Source organism: Melanerpes formicivorus, unplaced genomic scaffold, assembly GCF_026170545.1.
Source record: "Melanerpes formicivorus ecotype bairdi unplaced genomic scaffold, bMelFor1.0.p_v2 SCAF_25, whole genome shotgun sequence".
NCBI classification, from domain to species: Eukaryota; Metazoa; Chordata; class Aves; order Piciformes; family Picidae; genus Melanerpes; species Melanerpes formicivorus.
The window spans coordinates 8,547,420-8,571,937 of record NW_027142377.1 but is presented as its reverse complement, the minus strand read 5'-3'; the positions used below and the strand labels follow the sequence as shown (position 1 = coordinate 8,571,937).

Sequence of the window (24,518 nt, the reverse complement as noted above, 5' to 3'; positions counted from 1 at the left end):
TCATTCTGCCCTTGTACTCAGCATTGGTTGGGCCACACGTTGAGTCCTGTGTCCAGTTCTGGGCCTCTCAGTTTAGGAAAGATGTTGACTTGCTGGAATGTGCCCAGAGAAGCGCAACAAAGCTGGTGAGGGGTTTGGAGCACAAGCCATATGAGGAGAGGCTGAGGGAGCTGGGGTTGCTTAGCCTGGAGAAGAGGAGGCTCAGGGGAGACCTTATTGCTCTCTACAACTCCCTGAAGGGAGGTTGTAGCCAGGTGGGGGTTGGTCTCTTCTCCCAGGCAATCAGCACCAGAACAAGAGGACACAGTCTCAAACTGCACCAGGGGAGGTTTAGGCTGGGTGTTACGAAGTTCTTCATAGAAAGAGCGACTGGCCATTGGAATGGGCTACCCAGGGAGGTGGTGGAGTCACCGTCACTGGAAGTGTTTAAGAACGACTGGATGAGGCACTTGGTACCATGGTTTAGTTGATTAGATGGTACTGAGTGATAGGCTGGGCTCGATGATCTCAAAGGTCTTTTCCAACCTGGTAGAATTCAACTCAATTCAATTCAATTCAATTCAATTCAATAAGCTGGCAAGTAGGTCAGTGACCTGTAAAGGCACACAGTGGTGCCATCTGCTTATTCATCATTTGATACAATTCAATGCTTCAATGAAATTTTAGATTTTAGATTTTCTTCTGTGATAAGTATTGGAATAAAAATACAACTTTGAAGTATTACCAAAAAAAGTGGGGGGGGGGGAATCCAGGATCTGAATTTCCCATACCAAATCCTTATCCAAAGGAATTTTGACAAAAAGTGTTCTTTCTGGTTGGAATTTTCAAATTTTACAATAATTTTAACAAAAGCCTTAGAATTCTGACTCAACAGTGCAAAATGAATTACACACAGGATAGTGTTTTACCACCTTATTCTCACTCATGTCCTAACATTTCGTTCATTTCTTGTTTCATTACTATGAAATATCAGAGAGAGAAAAAAAAACATATTTTTTAGCATATTTGAAACATTTTAAGAAGCTAAAGATGTCTGTGACCTGATATTTGATTAATGTAACACACAAATGTTTTAGTTATGAAGTCCTACAATGGTGTAAAGTCTTCAGCAAAGGAAGCTGAGAACAAAAATCATCTCCCTAACTAGTCTTGTATCAAGACAAAACATTGCTCAAAAGCAATGAAAATTACTACATGCAAACCCAGTGCAAGGAGAATAAATATGCACTGTTTGAGTTTTGCACTGAATTTGTTCAGGAAACCCAACAATGTTACTAATGCACAGAACAAAGCAAAAAATGCGTTGAAAAACTGAAAAATGAAGGATGACTAGATCAGTGATGCATGTTACTTTTCATATGCCTAAGTTCATCTGTAAATGGAATGACAGGAAAGCAGAGAGTCCTATTTATGAGGTATAAGTAGAGAGAAAAGGGTATTTTGGATCTGAACCACCCAAACTGATGACTGAGAGATTAAATCAGATGAAAACCAACAGCAAAAATAAAGCTTCAGGTGCAGCTTGGTATACATTTTGCTGTTCTTTTCTGTAGGTATTTCCAACTTCATATTCAACCAGACATGCTTCCACTTTGCTAAAATTAACTTTCATGTGTCGGTCTTTGACCTTTTTTTGGTAAATAATAACTTTAGTCAGATGATATTACACATTATGTATATGTTACTCTTCAGGGAAGCATAATCCCTGTATGTCATGCAGCACGTATTCTATGAGTCTCAAGAAGTTCCATGAAACTGAAAGGTTTAATTTTAGGACTGGTCATGTTAGCTGTCAGGGGGAAAAAAAAGTCTCTTGGCAGACACAAATCAACACCTCCCTGTTAGGAGAGATTCATCTGTTCAAATTCACTGATATTTTTGGTCCAAGAATTCTGTCTCTATGCTGAGAACAAACATATGTTTATCTTCCACTAGAAACAATTAGGCAAGCTACAGAAATTATTTCATCAAATCTATTGTAGTCTTGATCTTGTGAGTTTAAATTACAATCTGCATCTGAGTAAACTACCTACATGAATTTTCAGAAGGAAATTTTCTTTGAAATAAAGTATATATACTTTAAACTATATTGCACATAAGTTCACAACTTTTCTTTGAATCTTCATGTCTGTTTGCAAAATGAAATTAAGAAATTAAGAAATGCTCAACTTCTGACAAATGAAAGTCCAGGAATGAAAAACAGATATTGTAGCCCTGAATATAAACGGGAAGCTGAAATGGTGTTGGTTGGGAAAAACATCTCAGTGAAATTAATTTGGAAAAATTGAGTCATCACAGACTTCACTTTTAGCAAAAAGAAACTTCAAAAAAGCAGCCATGAAGGTACATCTGTAATAGAGAAGGATGTGTGAAAATACTAATAGAATTGAACTACATCACCTCTTTGTTTGCAAAGAGAGCAGAAAACTTCAGTAGCCAACATTTGTCTGAACTGCGGTTCAGATTGCACATTCAAATTGCATAAAGCTGGCAGTTACAAGTCCTTCTAGACAAGGCACACAAAATCAAAACAAAATGCTTCTCAGACTCAAAAGGTCAAGCAAAAAATAGCAAAACATACTTCTTCCAAGGATATCATGCTAAGATCTTTAAAAAGAAAACCAAAGAAGAGAAAATTTCCTATGATTTCAATAGGAAGAATAAAACATCTCAGTGTTCCAGAGCAGTTTTGGAGACTGTTTGCATAAAATAAAGTCTCAACAACTTATTAATTATATTCCCTTTTTTCAGAAGTTGAAACCAACTTGCTTTAAGCTAAAATTACTGTAAAATTTTGCTTCTGGTAATATATGCCTGTTAGTGAAAAATCTCATTTTTACAGTCATATTTATCAATCTTAAAATTATACCATTTCATACACCCTCAAGTCAACTCTATGCCTGAAAAAGTAAACTGATGTGTTTGTATTTTCAGACTTTCCTTTGGTAAGGATATACAAAAAGACATACATTAGAAGCTGAATAAGGACAACTGTGTAAACCCAAAGGACAGTACGTTGAGAAATAAAAATATAATGCAATTGGAACTATGCAAACACTGGAAATACACTTTAGAGTCAACAATAATGAAAAGGAACTTTTCCCAAAATTGTGCAGAATAAAAACCAGAAAGTTATTTTTATGCCCAGCTAATGGCCATACTTTAAAATGTATCAGACAGATTTTATAAGACATCTGTAACTTTATAAAGCACACAGCAATGAAAACATGAATATAAATCTATGTTACTTTTTCAGCTAAGACTTAATCAAGTAATGTCACTATTTCTTCCCAAAGTTAACTTCCTCTGTATCTTGATTTAACATCTGTACTGGATGAAATGCATTATGTTTTCATTCACATAAACGTAAAACTGAATGCCCAACACATTCAAGTCTGATAAATGCAGTTACACTTAGAATAACATTTGATGTAGTTCACAGACTTATTTAAAACAAAAACAAACCAACCAACCAAACACCAAAATGACTGAGTGGGTCACACACCTCCATAAATTATTTACTTCTGTTTGAAACCACCAATAATCTGACAGGTTACCTTAAATAATTTATTAAAACAATTATGAGTACTTTTATATAGAAATACAGGGAGAAGAAAAATCAAACTTTAAGAAACTTGTATTTACTGATGGACAGCAATGAGGAGAGTCATACTATGTGATACCATGTAATCAGCCAGAACAGACAAAGTCAAGTGTGTTCATAAAATACTACAAAACTTGAAAAGAGCTATGTTTGTTTGTTCTAGTACATAGCTTGTAATGATTCACTATTTTGTGGTAAAGGCAAACATGACAATATGAGCTATAAATCTTAAATATAGGAGTGTCAGAAGAAACAAAACATTGAAAATACGGAGATGAATAAAAATGGTCATTTCTGATCTGTACAATCTGGCTATAACACCTGTAAGAAGTAATGACAGACAAAAGATGTATCTTGACTTGAGAAATGTGGAGCATTTAATGGAAAAAAGAAGGGTGTGTTCTTTTGGTTTTAATCTTTCTACCTGATGCTACATATATTAATAGCTTCAATTCAGTCAGCTACTAATCAACACAGGAACGCTCTCTTAAGAAACAGACTAATATTAAAGAAACAAGAAAGGTATGTACAATACAAACAGCAACTAATTACAGTAGAGTCAAGACACTGCAAAGGTCAAAGTGACAACAGATTGAAAGCCCTTGTAAACAACAAATATAGCCACGTCAAGGGACTCAATTTCAACATTACTGCCACAAAACATAAGAGATGTGTTTAGCATGCAAACTGTTCAGGAAAAATGTTACAGGTCCATATGCTGCAGAACATAGCCACCTATTCGCAATCATGCCTATAATTTCTAATTATAGCCATGATTCTGCTCTTTTCACGCATCAAAAAGCCCCCCAAAACAAGACTGTCATTCATAAATTAAAAAAAAAGAAACATTTTTTCTAAATATTATTTATATTTTAAAAAGTTCTTACTGTTATTTGACTCAGCCCAGCCAATCTCATTGTTAGAGTTGGAGACATAAAGTATTTAAATGCAAGATCAAGACTCTCTTTATCGAAACACAAGGCTGTATCCAATGGTTCTTTAACTGTGCTCCACATTAAATCTGCCATGTTCCGGGCTGCACTCTGTCGCAACTCCTGGTCTGACAGTTTACATAAATACCTAGAATAAATTACAAATGGAAGGGGGGGGAAAAAACACAAAGAGAGTATGATTCAAACTGGAACTGCCATCTTGATGCAAATAATATATTTCCAATAGCTGCAAGACTATTAAGTGTCAAAATACTCTTTCAAAAGTTTGCAACAGTAAAAAGAAATCACTGAGGAATAAAGGAATTATGCAGAATATTTTTAAAAGTAAATAAATTTATTATTTTAAACCTCTGCAGATTTCTTTAATTCCACAAAATGAGGAAACCCACAGAGTTCTTTGGAAATTCAGGTTTTAAGCCTAAACCTCGTACCTGTTTCAAGGGAAGGTGCCCCCTCCAAACAGCTACATCATGTTTGGCTACTTTATTTAAAACTCAAACATCACAGTCCACTTATTAATATACTTTGAAACTGAATTTTTGGAAACAGTGTGGTGGACCACGAATGCCATGATCTGACAGTTACAATACTCTGAAGGTTAATAAATCCCTGTTTGCAACCTCAGTCATAGAACAGAAAAAAAAATTGTAACTGTGCAATCTCGGTCTCATAAAATTAAATGTGGTACATGCACTTTTTTCCTTCCATAATCATACACCATCTGTGCTTTTATACCAGTACTCCCTGTGCCACAGTACTGCTTTTGCTATGGGTTGGTGAAGGAACACATGCCCCAGTTGTTTCTTTTATTGATTTGTGAATTGTAAGGATGCATTAAGAAGCATCATTAAGGATCACAAACAGCTAAGTTCTTCCTACTGCAGACATCTTAGATAAGGGGTGTGGCAACCCACCACAGGGTTACCTAGTCATGCACAACGAATCACAGTACAGATATCCTCTGCAAATGGCAGGCAGAAGAAATAATCAATTATAGAAATTTATTGAAGCTAGTGCAACCTTAGTCTTCAGTCTTTTTTCTGCTGTAGTTCAGCATTTTGAAGTTTTCACTATATCCAAATTAGATATAGCTACACAGAAATGTGTTAAAAATCCATTTGTTTGACAGCCTCAGCCTGGATCTATCCTTGGAAATCAGCCAAATAGATGCATTAATCTTAAAAAACACAAGAGATATTAAACTACACTTAACTGGATTTATGCACCATTCCTTTGCATTGACATCATATAAACATCAGTAAATTTTAAACAAGAATAAAAATACAGGCCCTGATTCCTACTTAGAATGAGGCCTTTTTTCACAGGTCTTATGTAGAGAACTTAAAATAAACACACTTAAATGATACTTAACATTGTCAAACACAGAAAAGAGAATCCAGTGCAATAATCATAGAGACTGTAGATAGGAATTAACGGTAGGAGGACTGTTCAGGGCCAAGGTAAACAGATCTAACATTGTTACTAATTGTGAAATTTGTCTTCTCATGTGCAGCACCAGAAATCATGGCAAGAAAGTAATGCTTCTGTGCTATAAATACTAAACAAAGTAAAACTAACTGAGAAGGGAATCTTCATGCGGAAAAGTTCAGTGGCAAACTAGATGCAATGACCTATCTTTAACCCATGGGTGGGTGAAAAGAGTTACACTCATCAAAAAATTGGTCCATGTTACAAACCAGAATAAACTCAGGTATGATTGTAAGCAACCTCAGAGTAAGGATTTTTACATGCAAGCTATAATCAGCCCTAGTTCCAAAAGTTTTCCGATGTTCACAATGCACTTCAAGTCATAGTCAATACATATACAAGCCATACATACACATATATTTTATTTTACACTTGTTTAGTCTAGTGGAACTATTTTAATTTGCTGTATTTGGGCATAGAGAGAGTTCAGTTTTAAATAGGCAGCTCTATGATGATGTAATGTTTACAATCACATCTTGCACTTCAGGACCTCAGCTACTCAGCTGTGAAATAATCTTTTTTCCCTTAATATGACTCCTGTGGACCACAGCTACAAAAGGGATATGCAGCAGAATGAGTCAGTGCTCCTCAGTGCAATAAAGAATTCACTTCAGTGCCTGGCTATTGCCTCCTGACTCGACCATTCTTCATACCTACAGCATACATTTTAAGACTTTTGGAAGAGTTAAAATATTTTTTTTGTAATTGAAAACTTAAAGGCTTATTACAAGAGCTCTTCCTGATAGCATGAAGGAGTACTCCTGGGGACTCTCAAAAATCCCAAATTCTTAAAAAAATGTTTTTAAGCAGAAGAGCAATTTGAATTCTTTCAGCTGCATTCTCTCTCACTGTATTTCACAGATAGCACTGCAGATCAACGATTCTACTCAAAGCTTCCGCTTCCTCTGCATATATCACACCATGCTTGTGTCCTGTGCTAACACAGGAGCAATGGCCACTTGCCATTTCCTTCCAGTGTGCTTGAGGACAAAGCATTCTATTTCTCCATAACTGGGGCAGAGACATGAATCCATTGTAAAAAAAATCTCTCAAGATCCATCTTGAAGTGGGAGAGAGGAAAAAGGGAGGGCAGAAGAAAGGGTTAGGACTGAATGCAATATCAGGTAGTGCTAATGCTACACACAGCTCTTTGCACATTCCAGAAGTGATATCCTCTACACAAATGCACACTATGATATTAATTTTATTCACTCCTAGTAGAAATAATGATGTAACCAGAACACAAAGGTTAACCTCATCTGATAAAAGATGCTGCTAAGATGCCAGTCAGGCGATCTCACTTTCTGCTTATGCCGATCATCGTGCCAAAACACAGTTCTTGCAAGGAGCAGCCATTTGGACTACAAGTCACCTGGAGTCCCAAGAGCTCATTCTCGACTAAACTCTCTCCAAACCCTCTTTCTTCGCTTGCACAGCAGCAAAAGCTATTGCAGGATTTATTTCAAAGGTGCTATGCTGCTGTGTTGAGGATTGTTTGCCTTTTATTTTTCTCACTGAAGTAAAAAGCAGATGGAGACCTAGAGACCCAAGCTGCTAAGACAAGATCTGTGTGCTTGACAGACAAATGGGGTGAGTTGCATACATCAAGAAAGTCATCCTTTACCAAAGGCAACTGTGTTAACTTCTGTCCATTTAAAGGTATAGTTGTGCAAAACAGAAACTGGGAGGCCATCACCTTCCTTTTCTGAACTACTACTGTTTTTCACTGATGTATCTTGTTGATTGACATGAACGTATTGTAAATGCTGAGAACAGGCATCAAGGGCATTATTTATGGCAAGAAGCTGTTGATAAATCGCACTTTAAATCAGACACAAGTATTTTTGTATCCACCTGTGTACCAGCAACACAAGAAAGACATGTGTCTGCTGGAGAACGTCCAGAAGAGGGCCACAAAAATGATCAGAGGGCTGAGGCAACTCTCCTACCAGGACAGCCTCAGGGATTTGGGTCTATTGAGCCTGAAGAAGGCCTGGAGGAGACCTTATAGTGGCCTTCAAGTACCTGAAGAGGGCCTACAGGAAAGTTGGAGTGGGACTTTTTATCCTGGCATGCAGTAATAGGACAAGGGGTAATGGCTTTAAACTACAACAGGGTAGATTTAGATTGCAAATTAGGAAGAAGGTCTTCACTATGAAGATGGTGAGACACTGAAATGGGTTGCCCAGGGAAGCTGTGAACAGCTCATCCCTGGAAATGTTTAAAAGCAGGCTGGATGAGGCTTTGAGCAACCTGGTCTATGGCAGGGAGGTTGGAAGCAGATGATCTTTATGGTCCCTTCCAACTCAAGCTGTTCTATGATTCTATGGGTACGGAAGAAGATACGAATTAAAAAAAAAAAAGAAAGGGGAAAAACACAGGGGGAAAAAATCCATTCATTCTAGTAACCCTAATTATGTCTAAAATTGTAAAACAGAAAATGCTTTAGGAATTATAGGATAAACAAGCGAGAATTAACAGCAAAGGCTGCAAGCTGTGCCATTCTGTCTCACTCAAGTTCCCTCTTAACCTATTTCTAACTGTTGATCCTTCAAAGTCTTTTTAAATTTCCATAGGTTGCAAGAAGAGAGGTAAGGCTCATGAGCCAAACTTCCAGGTACACGAATAGCAATTAATGGAATATGTATGGAGACAAGAACTTGAAGATCCTCTGCCTGTCCTTTCTAGACTGATTTATGATTCATTATTACATTTATAAGATTTCAAAAGTAACACATCAGCATTAAAGGAATGCACACAGCTGGACTGTAAGTCAAAAGGGCCATGCTTTAACAGAAGATCAGCATACTCTTCTCTCCACTGATATAATTTTGATAGAAACTACATTATAGCAAGACACATCAACAGTCAAGCCAGGACTTACATTACTAGTCAAAATGTTTACAATTAAAACCAGAGCATTTTAAAATATGAAACAGAGTTCTGAGCCTCATTTTCTGTGCACTTTTTCATTGGCAATGTAATTATTTTTGTTAGGAGTGTGATTTTACACTTCCACAGTTAAGACCATATAATCTGTAACAGCAAGCTATGATCAGTATAAGCTCATTTCTAGTATTCCAGTTACAGGAAATCCAGAGCCTGGGAGGACATATAGACCCATGCAAGAGCAGTGGCCTTTCAGGTTGTCTGCCCCAAATGATTAATACTGGGCCACTGGAAGGAGAATTAGTTGTAACCACACCCCTCCACCTCTGGGCAGATACACATTGCAAGATAATTTCATGAGCAGCTCACTGAATTTTTTTCTACTGGCCTGAGAAACTGAATACATTGCTGTATAATTAAATATCTTCATGATAATTTAAAAGTGTTTTTCATGATATGCAACTTGATATAAAGAAAATCTTTGGGGCTGGATATATTTAGATACATAAAAGTGCAAATAGACTTCTGATCACACTTCAGTTCCTGCCAGCTGGAAATACAGAACATCAAAATGCAAAGCAGTGTTAAAACTCAGTGAAACTCAGTATAGGAAATCTCCATGACTACATAGTGCTCTCTACTTACATTGTCTCATTGTAAATTTTATGTAAAGTTTTATGAAGATATTGCAGCACGTGAAACTGTCTTACAACTGAACCTGTCACAACATGTCAGAATGGGGCTGGACGTCACACGGAAAATGCTACTAACAAGACTGATCTGATTGATACTGAAATCAGACAGATGCAAGGAGCTGCCCAAACAAACTCTAAACATTATCTTCACTCTCCATGATGAAATGATACAGTTAGAGCAACAATTTAAACAATTAAAAGTGTATCAGCTGAAATTAGACATAGGTGCTGTCAAAAAGTCCCACAAGAAAGATTCTAAAATGTAAAGTTTACCTGATAACGTAAGTCCTAAAGGGTATAATGTGCTGCATGACAGCAGGGATGTGTAGCCATATTCTGATCTATAATGCAAAAACAAATAGATAAAAAAAGTGTCATTAATAACATTTAATAAGAATGGTAAAAATAAAATATTGCTGGTACATTTACATGTGCAACCCTACTTTAATAAAAGGCGTTGGTGTAATTTTTCATCCAGCATTCATCCCTTCAACTCCTTAATTTTCTAATTTACAAAACTTATGTTAGAAATGCTTCTGTGGCTTATAAACAGGAGTTGCATCTTTTCTTCTAGTCAATTGGAAAATACAAACGTTGTATGTCTAGTATCATACTGCCCAGATAGCTCATTTGTTAATTTTCTGTAGTTTCTTCAGTAGGAAAAACTTCGACTTGGCCTTGTGGGGTTTCTTATTACTTTTCCTTATAAAGTCTACAAGAAAATGATCCCATTCTTCCTGTTCTTCACAAATCTGTCCTACATCAAGTAGAATTACTTGACTTATGTACATGTCTTGCTTCTTAGGGCTTATATATCCTACAAAATAAAAATATGGTTTAGAACCAGTGATTAAGCACAGGGTTTTTTACTACCATATTTGCATTCCAATATTTACTGTTCTGCTTTTACCACCTTTGCAAAACTGTATGCAGGAAGAAAACATATGCAGAGATAAAACCCCTGAAACAGCTATTTAGCATTGCTGTAAGGAAAAGGGGACTAACCAAACTACTTACACAGGCAAAGTTAGAAGTTCCATCTGCATTTCAAAAAGGAAAGCTGAGCCTGTTAAACCTGTTACAGAAAGACAACTACGTGCCAGGTAAGGGATCGAGCATAGATGAAACATTAGCAGCGGTTACTACTACCCACAGAATTTTAGTCATGTGCACACACAAATCTTGTGAACAGCTAAAGCCATCAGTCACTCAATGCTGTCATGTCAATTTACATTTCCATGCTGTTTCTGAAAAGAACATTTAATCTTTGCAATTGATGTCATGAACTCTAGCTAAGGACTAAATTCTCACCACAATTTTGGAAACTTCTGTATGCAGAAAGATCTAAATTCTCCCTTTGCCAAGAAAGAAAAATACCAGGCTGTAACAAAACTGTATCACCAGCATTTGAACATTTCCAGAAGTAGCCAAATAACTTCTTGAGTTAGTTCTGAAAAAGATTTTTTCATACTATTTTACAGTTCAACTAACACTACAAAGTAACAATACTAACCTACTTTGCAAGACAAAGCAGAAAAACTTTCACATTGCAAAAAAGACAAAATTTGGAATAAGCTGCTGATTCAATCAGCAATCTCAAGAAGAAAAAAATGCTAACATCCAAAAGAAAGGGTTCCAGAAACAGGAATTAAAAACATTTTTGACATGGAATTGCATGGATAACAAAGACTCTACTGCATTTACACAACATTGATTTTGTAACACCGTGTGCTTTTTTTTGTTTTACTATTTCTTCTTTATCCAGGCAGTTCCTTTCTAAAAGGCAGTACATCTCTCAACACTTATTACTTCTGACTGAAGTTCTGAACTTTCATACAGTACAATTAAACAAACATTTCGGAAACAATCAGCACTATTTCAATTAATTCTCCACTGAGTTACTCCTCCCCAGCATCTGCAGAACTGAAATGGTACAGAATGAAGGGTAGAACCCCTTACAGAACATGCTGTTATTGATTGCTCCATGTCTGCTAGTTCTTTAAGGAGACCAACACAACATCAAGCAGACTGAGCAAACACCAAGGAATATGAAATGTGAGAAGAAAGGAGGAACCAAGTATCTAACTTAAAAAAAATGCAAAGAAATATTCAAAGAAGGAATAATCAGCTCTACCACAATACATGCTTAAGAAAGCATCCCACAGAGCCATGAGCTGGAGAAAGAACAAGAGTGCCAACTCCCTGTGTGAAGCAAGCTGCATTATAGTACACTTGCTAGCTTTATTATTACAAACATAAGCTTGTCTGACAGAGACGTTTACTCAAATGACACTTGCCGGATAAAATAGAACTTCAACGAAACATCTTTACAATAATTTTCATGTCCTCCATATTGAAGAGACACCAGTAATCACAAACAAGTAGCTCAGTTCTTCACAGACTATTAATTTGTGGTAATGATCTTGTCTTACATGCACCTGTAGAGTGCACTTAATGAGATACTCTCCCCCTTTGTGGAGTAAGCAGAGCAAATGCTTTACAGACCACTATGCAGCCTTGCCCACTAAAAATTGAATGTTTCTTTGATTTCAGTTTACCATTTCCAGCTTCATCTGGAGCTTACTAATAAGCCTAACCTTTTAATGAGAAGTTGGTTAGTCCACACAACAGTCTTGTTGAAAAGACTTTTGAAACATTTAGGCAGCAGATAAACAACTCACTCATCTCACAGACTTCAAATTTAATTCTAGTGTGGGCATTTCTAGGGAGTCTTTACAATAATGGCTACTCAACTGCCATTCTCAAGAGTTAGGATAGCTGTGAAATTCTGTTTAAGAGTCACTATACACTAACTGTGGTTCTGGCTTTATGCACTGTGAACCAGTTAACAGCTGACATCGCAGAGTTGTTCACTAAGCCATTATCAACATAGTCTGTCATAAATCTTGCACTACTTGTAATTGCCATAAACCCAAATGAACTGGGATATAATTTCACAGACAATCAGAAACATTTATTAAATTATTTGTATTTATCTAAGATACATAAATTATAGAGAAAGAGTCAGGGAAAGAGAAACATTACCTCAAAATTAGAAGCTTATGCACCATTATAGTGACAGAGGAAAATCTCTTTTTTTTTTTGTGTATCAGCAAGTTAAAACATATTTTATCCAAAAAATTATCTGCCTCATTCAGACATAATAAGCATACTGCATCTGAGAATCAGAAGTACTGCTAACAGGTACACTGAGCGACACCAAACTGCAGGAAGCATAGTACACATACAACATTTTCTTGTACTTTCTGCAGTAAACTCACAGATAAAACCTAATGTTGTTTTCTTGGGTTTGGTTTTTTGTTTGGCTTGGTTTTCACAACAGTTTTCCTCCCGCTCACATAGACTTGCCAGCAAAGCCGAACAGAGCTCAAAACCAAGCTTCTAATTGAATGGTGAAAGATACGCTCTTAGAAGAGGTTGAAGAAACAGTACTTCTGGTTATGGTTCATACTGAATTTCATTTTATCTGGCAGGTTTAACCATATTGTTCATCTGAAATATCTGAGAAAGGCTACTGAACGTATTACCTACTAGAACAAAAGATAAATGTACAGTTGCTAAACAATTATCTGACAGCAGAAACTTTATTGAGAAGTGGTTGTTTGGCTTAGGGAACTTCACTAAGAATGAAGAAAATAATTTATGTGAAAATAATGACCAAGAAAAAAGGACAAAGAAGAAAGGCAGAAAATTTATCAACACTCACTGATACGGCAGCTAGGAAATGGAATTTGCAGTAAGAATGGTTGTTAAAAAATACTGGTGTGATAGGATGTGTTTAGAACCATTTTGTTCATTCTCACACACACAAAAAAAAAAAATTAAAAAAAATCAAGACATGCAGAAAAGTTGTTGGGTTCCATGACTGACATTTACTTCTAAACCAGAATAACCTTAAGACCATACAGACCTATAAGACCAGCAGATGGTCTGATGAAAACTGCAGGCTGTGCTGACAATAGCTAGAGAATGAGGAACTTACCAGATCATCACCTGAAAGCTCATCAGATCATACAGAAAGGGGCAGAAGACAACCTACCTCCACATTTTAATGTAGAGCGGTTCTGCAACAGTCCTCCTGTGCTAGCTTACAAGAACACAGCACATCATGGCCCTACTCACTTATTCTCTGGCCTACAAGTTAAGAACCATTAAACTAATAGGATTAGGAGTGAGCAATATAGATCACCAACACCAGCTTTACTTCAGTCACTGGTTCCCTCTATGCAGACATACTCTAGTCCTTACTTAAAACCATCCTGGCTAGTAAGTAACAGCAACAAGGAAAGAGGCTAACCGAAAGAAGAGTCTGGTTTAAGTATTTTAAATTATAATCAATGTTAAAATTATGTTAAATCTGCTTCATACAACACATAACAATTGTTTTCATTTTTGTCTACTTGTAACATCCACAAGTCACAACTTCTCCCATTACATACATACTTCTCCAGAAACTGGTTTTTATTTCCATCACCCATATCCTCTGAATCTCTATTGTTTTTCACTTGTATGACTAAATATCCTCTGAATCTCCAATGAAATCAATTTGTAATTCTGCTAGTCAGAAAACACTATTATTTCGAAAATAAGAAATGAGGAAGGATATGTATTCTAAAACTAAGTGAAAAGATAGTTATCCCTATGCTGAAACTGTGTATTAAGATATCAAATCACAGGAAACTGAGACAAAAAGAAATCCATAGGCTTTTCCTTTGTGCCTCACAGGAAACAGGTAAGAAGTTAATATAGCCTGGAAAAACTTAAAACATTTCCAAGGCACACTTTTAGAGACAGAAATATCCTTTGACAACATTTTTTAAGTATTTTCTGGGGCTGTTACAGTCTTGCTATCTAGGTAAAAACCTGCAAAACTACTTGTGTGCTTAGAGGAGTGGTATAGGGTTTGGATACTAAAATGCTCAGTGGACAAGCAAACCTCACATTCCTAATAAGGAAAATCTCAGAAGCATTTTTCTCCCTCACTGGTCTCACAGAATTTTTCCAGACTTCAGTCCTTTTACTTTTTGTAACATTCAATGATTTAAAGCCAATACTTACATTAGATACCACTGTGATAAATGCATGTGCTATAAGAAATGGCAGTGTCTCAGGGGTTCCGTATTCAAAACAATCCTTCATGAGGGAAAGGCCATTTTTTCCACAGAACAGACAAACGTAACGGAGCAAGTGCAATGGTACTTCTACATCCTAGAAATATTTGATTAAAAAAAAAAAAGAGAAGTGTTTGAACAATCCATGCTAGAGGCATTCAAACATCCTGCAAATTCAAAAGCTACACTAGTGTAACACAAATCTATACAAAGGCACAAACATGGCTATTTTAAGCTTTCCAGGAAATAAGCACCTGTTTAAAAATGGACAACTTACATTCATATCACAGAACGCCCCTAATATATTGCTTTCTTGAGCAGAAATATCCTGTTTAAAAAGAAGAAAAAAATTAACTGAAGCAATAAAAACATTTATAGAGCAAAAAAACCACAACTGACCATTAGCAGGCATTAGAGTCAACTAATACAAAAAAACAAACCCTTAATTTAGAGGAAGCCAGACACTCAAACTTTTCTCCATTTTTACACTACAAAACATACTTTTCCAGTTCACCAGTTTACCTTTATTAGTAAGTACACAAATATATACTTTGGATCAAATCTCAGCAGTGCCTCTCAATAGCTGCAGTAACAGATCATTCTTCAATCTCAGCCCCCTTCAGATCAACAGTTTTTCCAACAGGAAAGCTGCAAAGGGGGCAGTCTGGAACAGTGGCTGCACACCAGCCAGAGAACTACAGAACTGAAACAATCTAAGTATTTTTGAATGCAATTTGTGCACAAGGATATGGCATACATCCAAACATCTGAATTTAAATGAAATGTAGGATGCTCTGCAATCCTACACTTAACAACTTAAGGGGCTGAACCATCAAATTACTCTTTCCCATCAGAATATTAAAATTCATTAACTTCAGCTACTATAATCTATATATAACAAGACACATCATAAAATATAAGCTTCTAATACTAACTAAAGAGGGGTAAGGAACTGCATCATGCTACCAATCTGCTATTTGCTGCAACAAGAAATCTATTTTCTAGGATTACTGAACTGAAAAGCATCTGGTAAAACAGCTTTTCTTTTTCATGGCTACAACATCCACTTTTCAGGCAGTAAAAAGCAGCAACTTTCTTCATTATGGTTGTAACAGATACTGTGTGTATCCTGCATACAGCTGGGGGCAAAAGGGCACTGAATATATCACAAAATGTGACTGTAAACCCACAATATTTCCACGGATACTTGCAGGTAGTCACAGCACATATTCTCCTCCTTCCCATCCTTGCATGCCAAACACTTAGCTTTCACATTCACAAACCAAATGTAAGTTTAACATCAAGTTAAGTTTTCAAATGAAGCTTCCTGAACATATTTCAAATACCTATGTAGGAGTAAGCCTCTTAAAACTGTATTAGAGGATACTGCAGGCATGCAATTTTGGATGGACTAAATGTGATACAAACATTTTGAATTATTCAATATGTTCATATTATAGCTAAGCATTTATTTTCTTTTTTCTTCTGTTGAACTCTAAGTCATGCCTGAACTCGTGATACTCTAACAGCTATTTTTAAAGAAGCTTTGAAGGCAGTAGGTGGTATGTTTTCAAGTAGCAAGAAAAGGTGTTCAGTGCTCTGCACATGAAAAGTGCAGAGAGAGTATGAGGGATTTGTTTAATTTTCTTTAATAGAGACTTGTTAGTTGAAATACAGTTACTGGAATAAAGAAATCAAAAACTCAGAAGTCTGTTCATACAAGTCCTGCAAAACTTACTAGAAGTACTGCAATTGAGAGACTGAGAGACTCTTGCAGATGTGAAACAGAACAGAGACTGAGAATTCCTTTAAGTTTATATGGCAATAAAACAATTTCTTGTGGGAATCTAATATTGTATTAAAACCCACCATCGCTTCAGAGTGAGTGATGCTGAGGTCTGACATGGACACAGTCCTGTTACAGAGCACTTAAAAGCAGAGATAACAAGATTCCAAAGAATCAGAAACTACAGCTACAGACACCTCAGCAACTGATTTTTTTTTTTCTTTCATTTCACCCTCTGTCAAAAACTGCTAAATGGCTAGGTAATTCCTTTCAGATTCATTCCTCATTCTAAGGCAGTGCAAAGTTCAGGAGTACACTTTACATTATTGCTTCTTTCTCTACAGGATTTTAAGAGCTTCCATTTTCTAGGTTGTTTTATTCTCAATGAGGTGTCCATTCTAAGTATTACATTTGCTACACAAAGTACGAAAAGAAGAGGGCACAGTTTTAACCCATTCTACACCAAAGTTTTCAAATGATAGATATTTTCCAGCAGGTTCTTATCAGTCTGAGAACAACTGAGACATGCTGTCTGTATTGTACAGACTCATATTCAAGACTGTATGCTTATTTCATGATGTAGTTTCACTGTCTTCACATACAGTGTGTTTCTGTAGCACTTAGAGCCCGTGCAAAGCCACTTGTTTGAGGTAGCTTCCTCTGTCAAGAGTACACAGCCCTTCTGACTACCAATCATACTTCTAAGGTCATCACTCACTTCAGAAATGTTCTAAAAGACAAAACCAATTCTTAACCAACATCATTTAAGGAGAGAAGCTATAGGATCATACACAAACACCCTCTTCTACAGACAAATGTTGCTTTGCTCTTCATCCAATGTCATGAACTCCTCCTTTAAGATGGATGATTTATTTCTCCATTCAATGGTCAAGTGTAAAATGGCTTTGGCAAGAACCCAGCAAGAGGAGTAGACTTCAAGATATCTGCTGTCATAAGAACAAAGATCTTGGAAGTGTAGACAAAGCAAAGGTTAAGGCTATTTGTTACCAGAAGGTAATAAGACCGTGTAAAAGCCTTACAGTGGAAATTTGTAAATGACAGCCTCATTGGCAAAGCAAAACCATACTGGCCATGATGACTCAATGAAGTTGCATAAATTCACCTCAAAAATCAGGTACAAGGAACTTCTGAAGTCAGTGAGAGGTGAGAATGGAGTCCTTTTTCCAGGACGCACCTAATTTTTGGTTGCATACGCTGGGGTGATCACAAGCTATAATTAATTCTTGTTCAATGAATCCTGCCACACCTGACAGTAAGTCAAGTTAAAACCTGCCAACATAGCAGTTTTTCTGAATGGGGTGGATTTGGGGTTTTGTTTTATTGCAAAACATATCTGTATAAATTAACAGTGACTATCTTACAAATATATGTATATATAAAAATGAGACAAAGTTAAGATTTGTGGATTTCAGGTTTGCCATTATTCATTCTGGCCTGCCTTTCAAACTTTCACCACACAAACAAAGCCATAGTTCACTCCTTTGCAAGTAGTAACTGTACAACAGGGTAGATCTATCATGTCATTTAGGAAAAGTAAATCAGTGTCTAAAGTGACTTATCTTTTGTACTCCTACTGAAACTAGCTTCATAGGGAATTTGCAGTCAACAATCCTGGAACAGCTTTTCTATGTATAAGCACATCAACAACCTTTAAATGACAGTTTTAAGTATTTGTTTCTCCTTGCTTTCAATTTCACTGAAAAGGAAATCTCAATGTGCCTGGAGGGCCTTATTTTTCACTTGATGTGAAGCCATAAAGTGGTTTGGACACACATGTTATAGACTGCTGTACTGTGATTGGCTATCAACTCCAGACATACTAGTATATATTGTATGTATATACACTACTATACACCATTTAATTTCTTGAATACATTCATTACCTACCCCTAAAAATAAAATTTAAAGGGAAGCGGAGAATGAAAAATCCTTTCCTGAAGTACAGCTGTTTACTTTTCTGCCAGACTTTTTGTTTCCACAGAGTTCAGAAAGGTATGCTAGCCACATTCATTATGTACCTCTTTCTTTTTACAGAGGGCAATTTTTTTTTTTATTGCACCTCTCTGGTAAGGCTGCATCTGGAATACCATAGCCAGTTCTGGGCCCCACAGTTCAAGAAAGACAGGGAACTGCTTTAAAGAGTCCAACACAGAGCCACAAAGATGAATAAGGAAGTGGAACATCTTCCTTATGAGGAAAGGCTGAGCGAACTGGGTCTCTTTAGCTCAGAGGAGAGACTAAGGGGTGACCTCATTAATGTTTATAAATAAGTAAAGGGCAAGTCTCAGGAGGACAGAATGAGATTCTTCACAAAGAATAGGACAAAGGGTAGTGAGTGCAAGCTGGAGCATAGGAGGTTCCACATGAACAGAAGGACAAAAATTTTTCCATGTGAAGGTGACAGAACACTGGAACAGGCTGCTACTGGATGAGAGGTTGGGGAGTCTCCTTCTATAGACTAGACTAGACCAGACCAGGTTGGAAGAGACCTTTGAGATCATCGTGTCCAACCTATCATCCAACGCTACCTGATCAACTAAACCATGCAACCAAGCACCCTATCAAGTCTCCTCCTGAACACCTCCAGTGATGGTGGCTCCACCACCTCCTCAGGCAGCCCATTCCAATGGGCAATCACTCTCTCTGTGTAAAACTTCCTCCTAACCTCCAGCCTAAACCTCCCCTGGCACAGCCTGAGACTGTGTCCTCTTGTTCTGGTGCTGGCTGCCTGGGAGAAGAGACCAACCTCTGCCTGTCTACAACCTCCCTTCAGGCAGTTGTAGAGAGCAATAAGGTCACCCCTGAGTCTCCTCTTCTCCAGGCTAAGCAACCCCAGCTCCCTCAGCCTCTCCTCATAGGGTTTGTGTTCCAAGCCCCTCACCAACTTTGTTGCCCTTCTCTGGACATGCTCCAGCAAGTCAACATCCTTCCTAAACTGAGGGGCCCAGAACTGGACACAGTACTCAAGGTGCAGCCTAACCAGTGCAGTGTACAGGGGCAGAATGACCTCCCTGCTCCTGCCAGCCATACTGTTCCTGATGCATTCAAAATCTGCTTGGACACGTTCCTGTGTGACATACTCTAGGTGATCCTGCTCTAGCAGGAGGGGGTTGGACTAGATTTTTCAAGGTCCCTCCCAACCCCTAAAGTTCTGTGATTCTGTGTAAAAGATCTCAGCATTTATCTTATCATAAACTAAAATTATTTTTTGTATTTCAGAAGCACTAGGGTTCTACTAGTCTGAAATAGTAATGTTAGCTATTTTAATGTCAAAACATTTTGCTACCACGTGTATCTCAATTACTCAAGTTCAGAATTTAATTCTGGATTCCCATCCTAAGCACATCTTCATTGAATTGAGACAACTTAGCAGTCTCAGTTATGAGAGCACTTTTTGCTTTAAACCAGGCTTGCACTCAGTACTGAAGGTACCATAAAACAGAAATCCTTGTCATCTGTACTTTTAAGCTAAACATATTCCTGCACAGACCAAATCAGCCAGTAATTTACTTTTTTTGGGGAGAAGCTGGTGTAGCTCTTCCTCTAAGCATATGGACTACAGTTTGAAAATCAAACTTAACTACTTGGATCTTCAACAGAACTCCAAAAACTGTCCAAATAAAAAAAAGGCTGCATAAACGGTACTTTAATTCTTCACTTGGACTGTCTCAAATATTTGGTTTGCTTTTATATGCAGGTAAAAATACACATCACCTTTGCACACAAATCTCTCAAAAGGACGGCTTCTACGTTATTTGACCATAAGTTGGATCAAAATCTGATTTTTTTCAAGACCTATACCTTTTCAATTACACAAATATTAACACCATTCTATTTATTTTGGAAATTGTGAATTAAACATTGCAGGATTTCTGAAAATTTTGTGGTTTGGTTTGTTGTTGTTTGGGGTGGTTGGTTTGTTCTTTGGGGGGGGTAGGTTTGTTTGTAGTGGGGGTTTGTTTTGTTGGTTTTTTTTTTTCGGCTGTGTTTTGTTTGGTTGTTTCTATTTTTGTTGGGGTTTTTTTTGTATGTTTGGTATTTTGTTTGTTTGTTTGTTTTTTATGGCAGTGGTTTTGGTTTTTTCAGAAGAAAACTATGAGGATATGAATGGCAGCCATAACAAACATCACAGAGAAAAATCGCCACCATAGAACAAAGCTACTTGAGTAGAGCTCAGTTACTCCAATCACTTTAACCAGCTATTGTAACAAATAAGTTCAGTTGTCTACAAAGCTTAGTTCATGAAGTTTTCCTTCTAAAACCACAGATTGTAATGAAAATAAGTTAGTAAACTATTAATGGGTTACCTTCTGGAAGAAAGGCTTCGCTACAGTCCCCTTTTTGCCTTCCTGTTATTTAAACAGTACAATAATTCAGTGTACAGTTCCATCCAACACTTATCAATATATTACCTATAACAATTAAGCATATTTTAAAGAAAGTGTAAGAGTATGTGTCATTTTAAAAGTTTCTCTGAAAAGTTCTACTGAAGTCAACAGGAGAGCTGAGCTTGCCCATCCTGCGTGAAAGCAACTATCCCCAAACATGTACAGTATAGTCATTAAAGACAGCAAATAACCTTTCACAAAATAATTAAATATACACATAAAGATAAGATATACCTCTATTGTAGGATGAGTATTATGCTTATAAGCAGTGTACAGAGGAAACTGAATTTGAAATATTTTTGCCACACACAGCAACAACTTTTCCTTCTCGTCAATGCTCCATAAGCTAAAAGCATCAGCGTTCTTTGCAGACTCCTCCTCTGTCAGGATACATGTTCTTGAAGAATCTAATTTTTTCTCTATAGGTTTTTGCCGTTCTCCATTTTCTTCAAGAGATTCTCTCTCTACATTCAGGGGTTCATCAGCATGATTATTCTGATCTTGCCATGTTGAATCTATATTAATAGTGCAGTGTTTGCAGAGCTGGTCCCGCAGAGCTTGAATTTGGGCAATCACTAAGTTAATAAGAGCACATACTACTTGGTTAAAGATCTCCAAATGTTTATACTCCTTGAAACAGCACAGACATTGTCTGTAAGAAAACAGAAAAAAAAAAATCAGAATAAAAATTTGTGAAGTTGCTAACATAAAAACGGTAACCGACCAAAACAATGCTTCAGATTAAAACATTTTAAACAAAATAGCCAACATATCCATAAAAGTAAAGAAAACCAAGGGAAGCAGACTCTACTCAACTACCAGTAAGAGTCACAAAACATTCCCTAAGCCGTAGGAGCATCCCATTACTTTCAAATGCTTATCAGATCTTGGCAGTCCCTGTTATCACTTAGCAGCTGTGACTGTGAGTAAAATGTACACAAGAAATCTTACTGGCAAGGTCACTGTACTTCTTACAGTGGAGAACAATGAACTCCAGTCCATGACTGGAGATCTCAGACACCAAAAATAATATAGAAATTACATATACCATTTCTTAAATAAATTAGCAGGCAAAAGAAGCTATCAGAAAGTGGTAATTAAAAATTCTTCTGCAAAGCATAGCATGTCATCTAGAAACTATCCATCATAAAGTACGATATTTAAGAAAAGAGAATTCAGAACTATGACAGGTAGAGGGTGCTGCCTCTCTTAATGGAATACAAACATGACCTTCAGCTACAGCTCCTGAAATATATACCTTCTGAATACATGTAACTTTTTTTGGTGGGTTACAGTATTTTCCAATTCAGGCACATAAAAAGTGATAGAAGAATATAAACCCTTTAGTTTTATAACCCAAACTCAAGCTAAAATTACCTTTGTGTCCAGGAATTGATGTAAGCAAATATCTTGAGGGCATGTTCCTTTCTGAGCTGCAACCCATCAGCACCTTCAACATCTGATACTAAAGAAAACACAAATGTATCAGCAAAAAACCCTCCCACGCAATTGTTGTATTTTTATGAATTATTTTTGATAGCATGAAATATATGTATAACTATATTTTCATAATGGAAAATTAAGTCAGTCCTCCACCAAATATATTTCTTTTGCTTTAGTAAGCAGAAAGTTAGATAAAGATAACTTGAAAACAGAAGCTGCACAATATTCTTAAACAGCATTCTGTGAAAATTAGTGATCAAGAACTTCTCATAAGCTCCACTGAGAACTACATATTGATGGGCATTTTTGAATATGAACCTTCCTCAATAACTTTATCCATTAACCTCACAGCAAAACTATCATGATAAGAATAACATGCTGTGTACGTATAAATTTATTCCAGATTATCCAAGTTCTTGATTATTACCTTCCAATCTGATAATTTAACTTCAATGAATCACTAATTGGCAAAATGAGAAATGCTTACCACACTTCTTACAGCCAGCAACCAGAGCAGTTACATGTTGAATTCAAACCCCAAATAGTTCAGTGAAGTATTACCAAATACCTTCCGCTTCCATCTAAAAATTACTTATACATTCTAATAAGCCAAATATCAGTTATAGTCCACATCTCAACTTACACATTAACCAACTGTACATTAGGGCACTGGATTCCATCCACTGGCTACACACCTCTCCCCAACTATCAATGCACAATTCTCATTTCATCCTTGGCCATTTCACTTATAACAAAACTAAGTATTAATTTTAACACTTTGCATGACATTTCAAGTATTACACGCTCACAAATCTACTTCACAAGTAAGATTTGTGAGAAAGTTTCTTTAACAGAAGCAAGCTCTTCAGAATCTCTACCTCAGCCTCTTTTCCAGCCTTAAGTCTTACGTGATCTATCAATACACTTCAGGAGTATCACATAAAATAAATAGTTATGAGTTCTTTGAAATAAGGGCATTTTATGTACACATACATACATATTTTCATATGCATGCACATAAATATAGAAGTATATTAAAAAAAAGGTGTCTCAATAGGATATGACACCATTAAATTTATTTAAAAAAAAAAAAAAAACCAAGCCAAATTGACAAGCAGACTAGATGATGGGTATCATTTGATACTACTTTTTAATTTTAAACACCACAAATTACTGTGACATGACTTTTAAGGCCAAAGCACACCACTGAAGAAACCAACGACTCTGTCAAACATTTCAGGTCAAGCCTTAATTATAGATAGCACCTGGGAAAAAAACAACCACCACCAAAATATAAAAACAAAACAAAACCAATACAACCCAAACACACAACCAGCATTATTTCATTAAGTTGAATTCCTTCAATGCTGAGATCTTATTAGCAGCAAGCCTAATTCTAACTTGTAAGATCTTACATACACATTCATACATTTGGAAAAACTACCTTCCTCTCCACATCAGCCTGCTTAAACACATACAAGCAAGAAAGTAACTCCTAACTTTCAAAGTAGCTTTTTCGCTGCAATAGTTTGAAATACTCAGATTTGTCTCTCTGAGATTAAGAAACACAAAACCTGAAAGTTAAGGAAACTGGTCCCTTAAAGGATACAACTGCCACACACTACAGAATGTAGAAGTTATGGAAGCTTATACCCCAGGTTAAAAAAAAAGAAAAAAAAACACACCACACATACAAACCCAGAAGATATATGCACTAGATGGAAAAAATGTTATTTCCCTGTTTATGCACTCTACAAGTCAAAAGCAGACCAACTTCAACTGGCCTTATTTAGTAATCACTGCTAATAAACATAGCGACTACATACCTGATTTCCCTTTTGTACCTAAAACCAATATTGTTCTTGTTCCTGAAAATACTCAGGAAGGTCAAAAAAGAAGCAACCACATTGAAGCTGAAGATTCGTACTCAGCTAATACACTAGACTGTGTGCCTACCAAAAGGGGCAGCAACACATCTGGCAGTGCTCCTCCTCCTGAACTTTAGTTAAAGCTCTCCCTTTTGCTCCTTTGCAGAAATTATGTTTTTCAACTCAGCTAACTTATGTTCTCATAACTCCAGTACCTATCTTGGGCTTTCAAATTCCTCTCTCATTCTGAA

The 24,518-nt window shown here is 36.6% G+C and overlaps 1 protein-coding gene across 7 annotated transcripts in view; it reads right to left on the bottom strand.

The window, feature by feature from the left end:
* Window positions 1-24,518, bottom strand: part of USP34 (ubiquitin specific peptidase 34) — a 118,743-nt gene that overhangs the window by 79,642 nt on the left and 14,583 nt on the right. For 5 of the 7 annotated variants that reach the window (XM_068153223.1, XM_068153228.1, XM_068153227.1 and 2 more), the window contains exons 2-7: window positions 22,334-22,421; window positions 21,191-21,608; window positions 15,039-15,089; window positions 14,709-14,858; window positions 9,903-9,970; window positions 4,492-4,684 (exon numbers count right to left, since the gene is read on the bottom strand). In XM_068153223.1, the coding sequence (XP_068009324.1) occupies window positions 4,492-4,684; window positions 9,903-9,970; window positions 14,709-14,858; window positions 15,039-15,089; window positions 21,191-21,608; window positions 22,334-22,421 (968 nt within the window). The other 2 variants (XM_068153229.1, XM_068153230.1) reach the window with 2 other exon arrangements.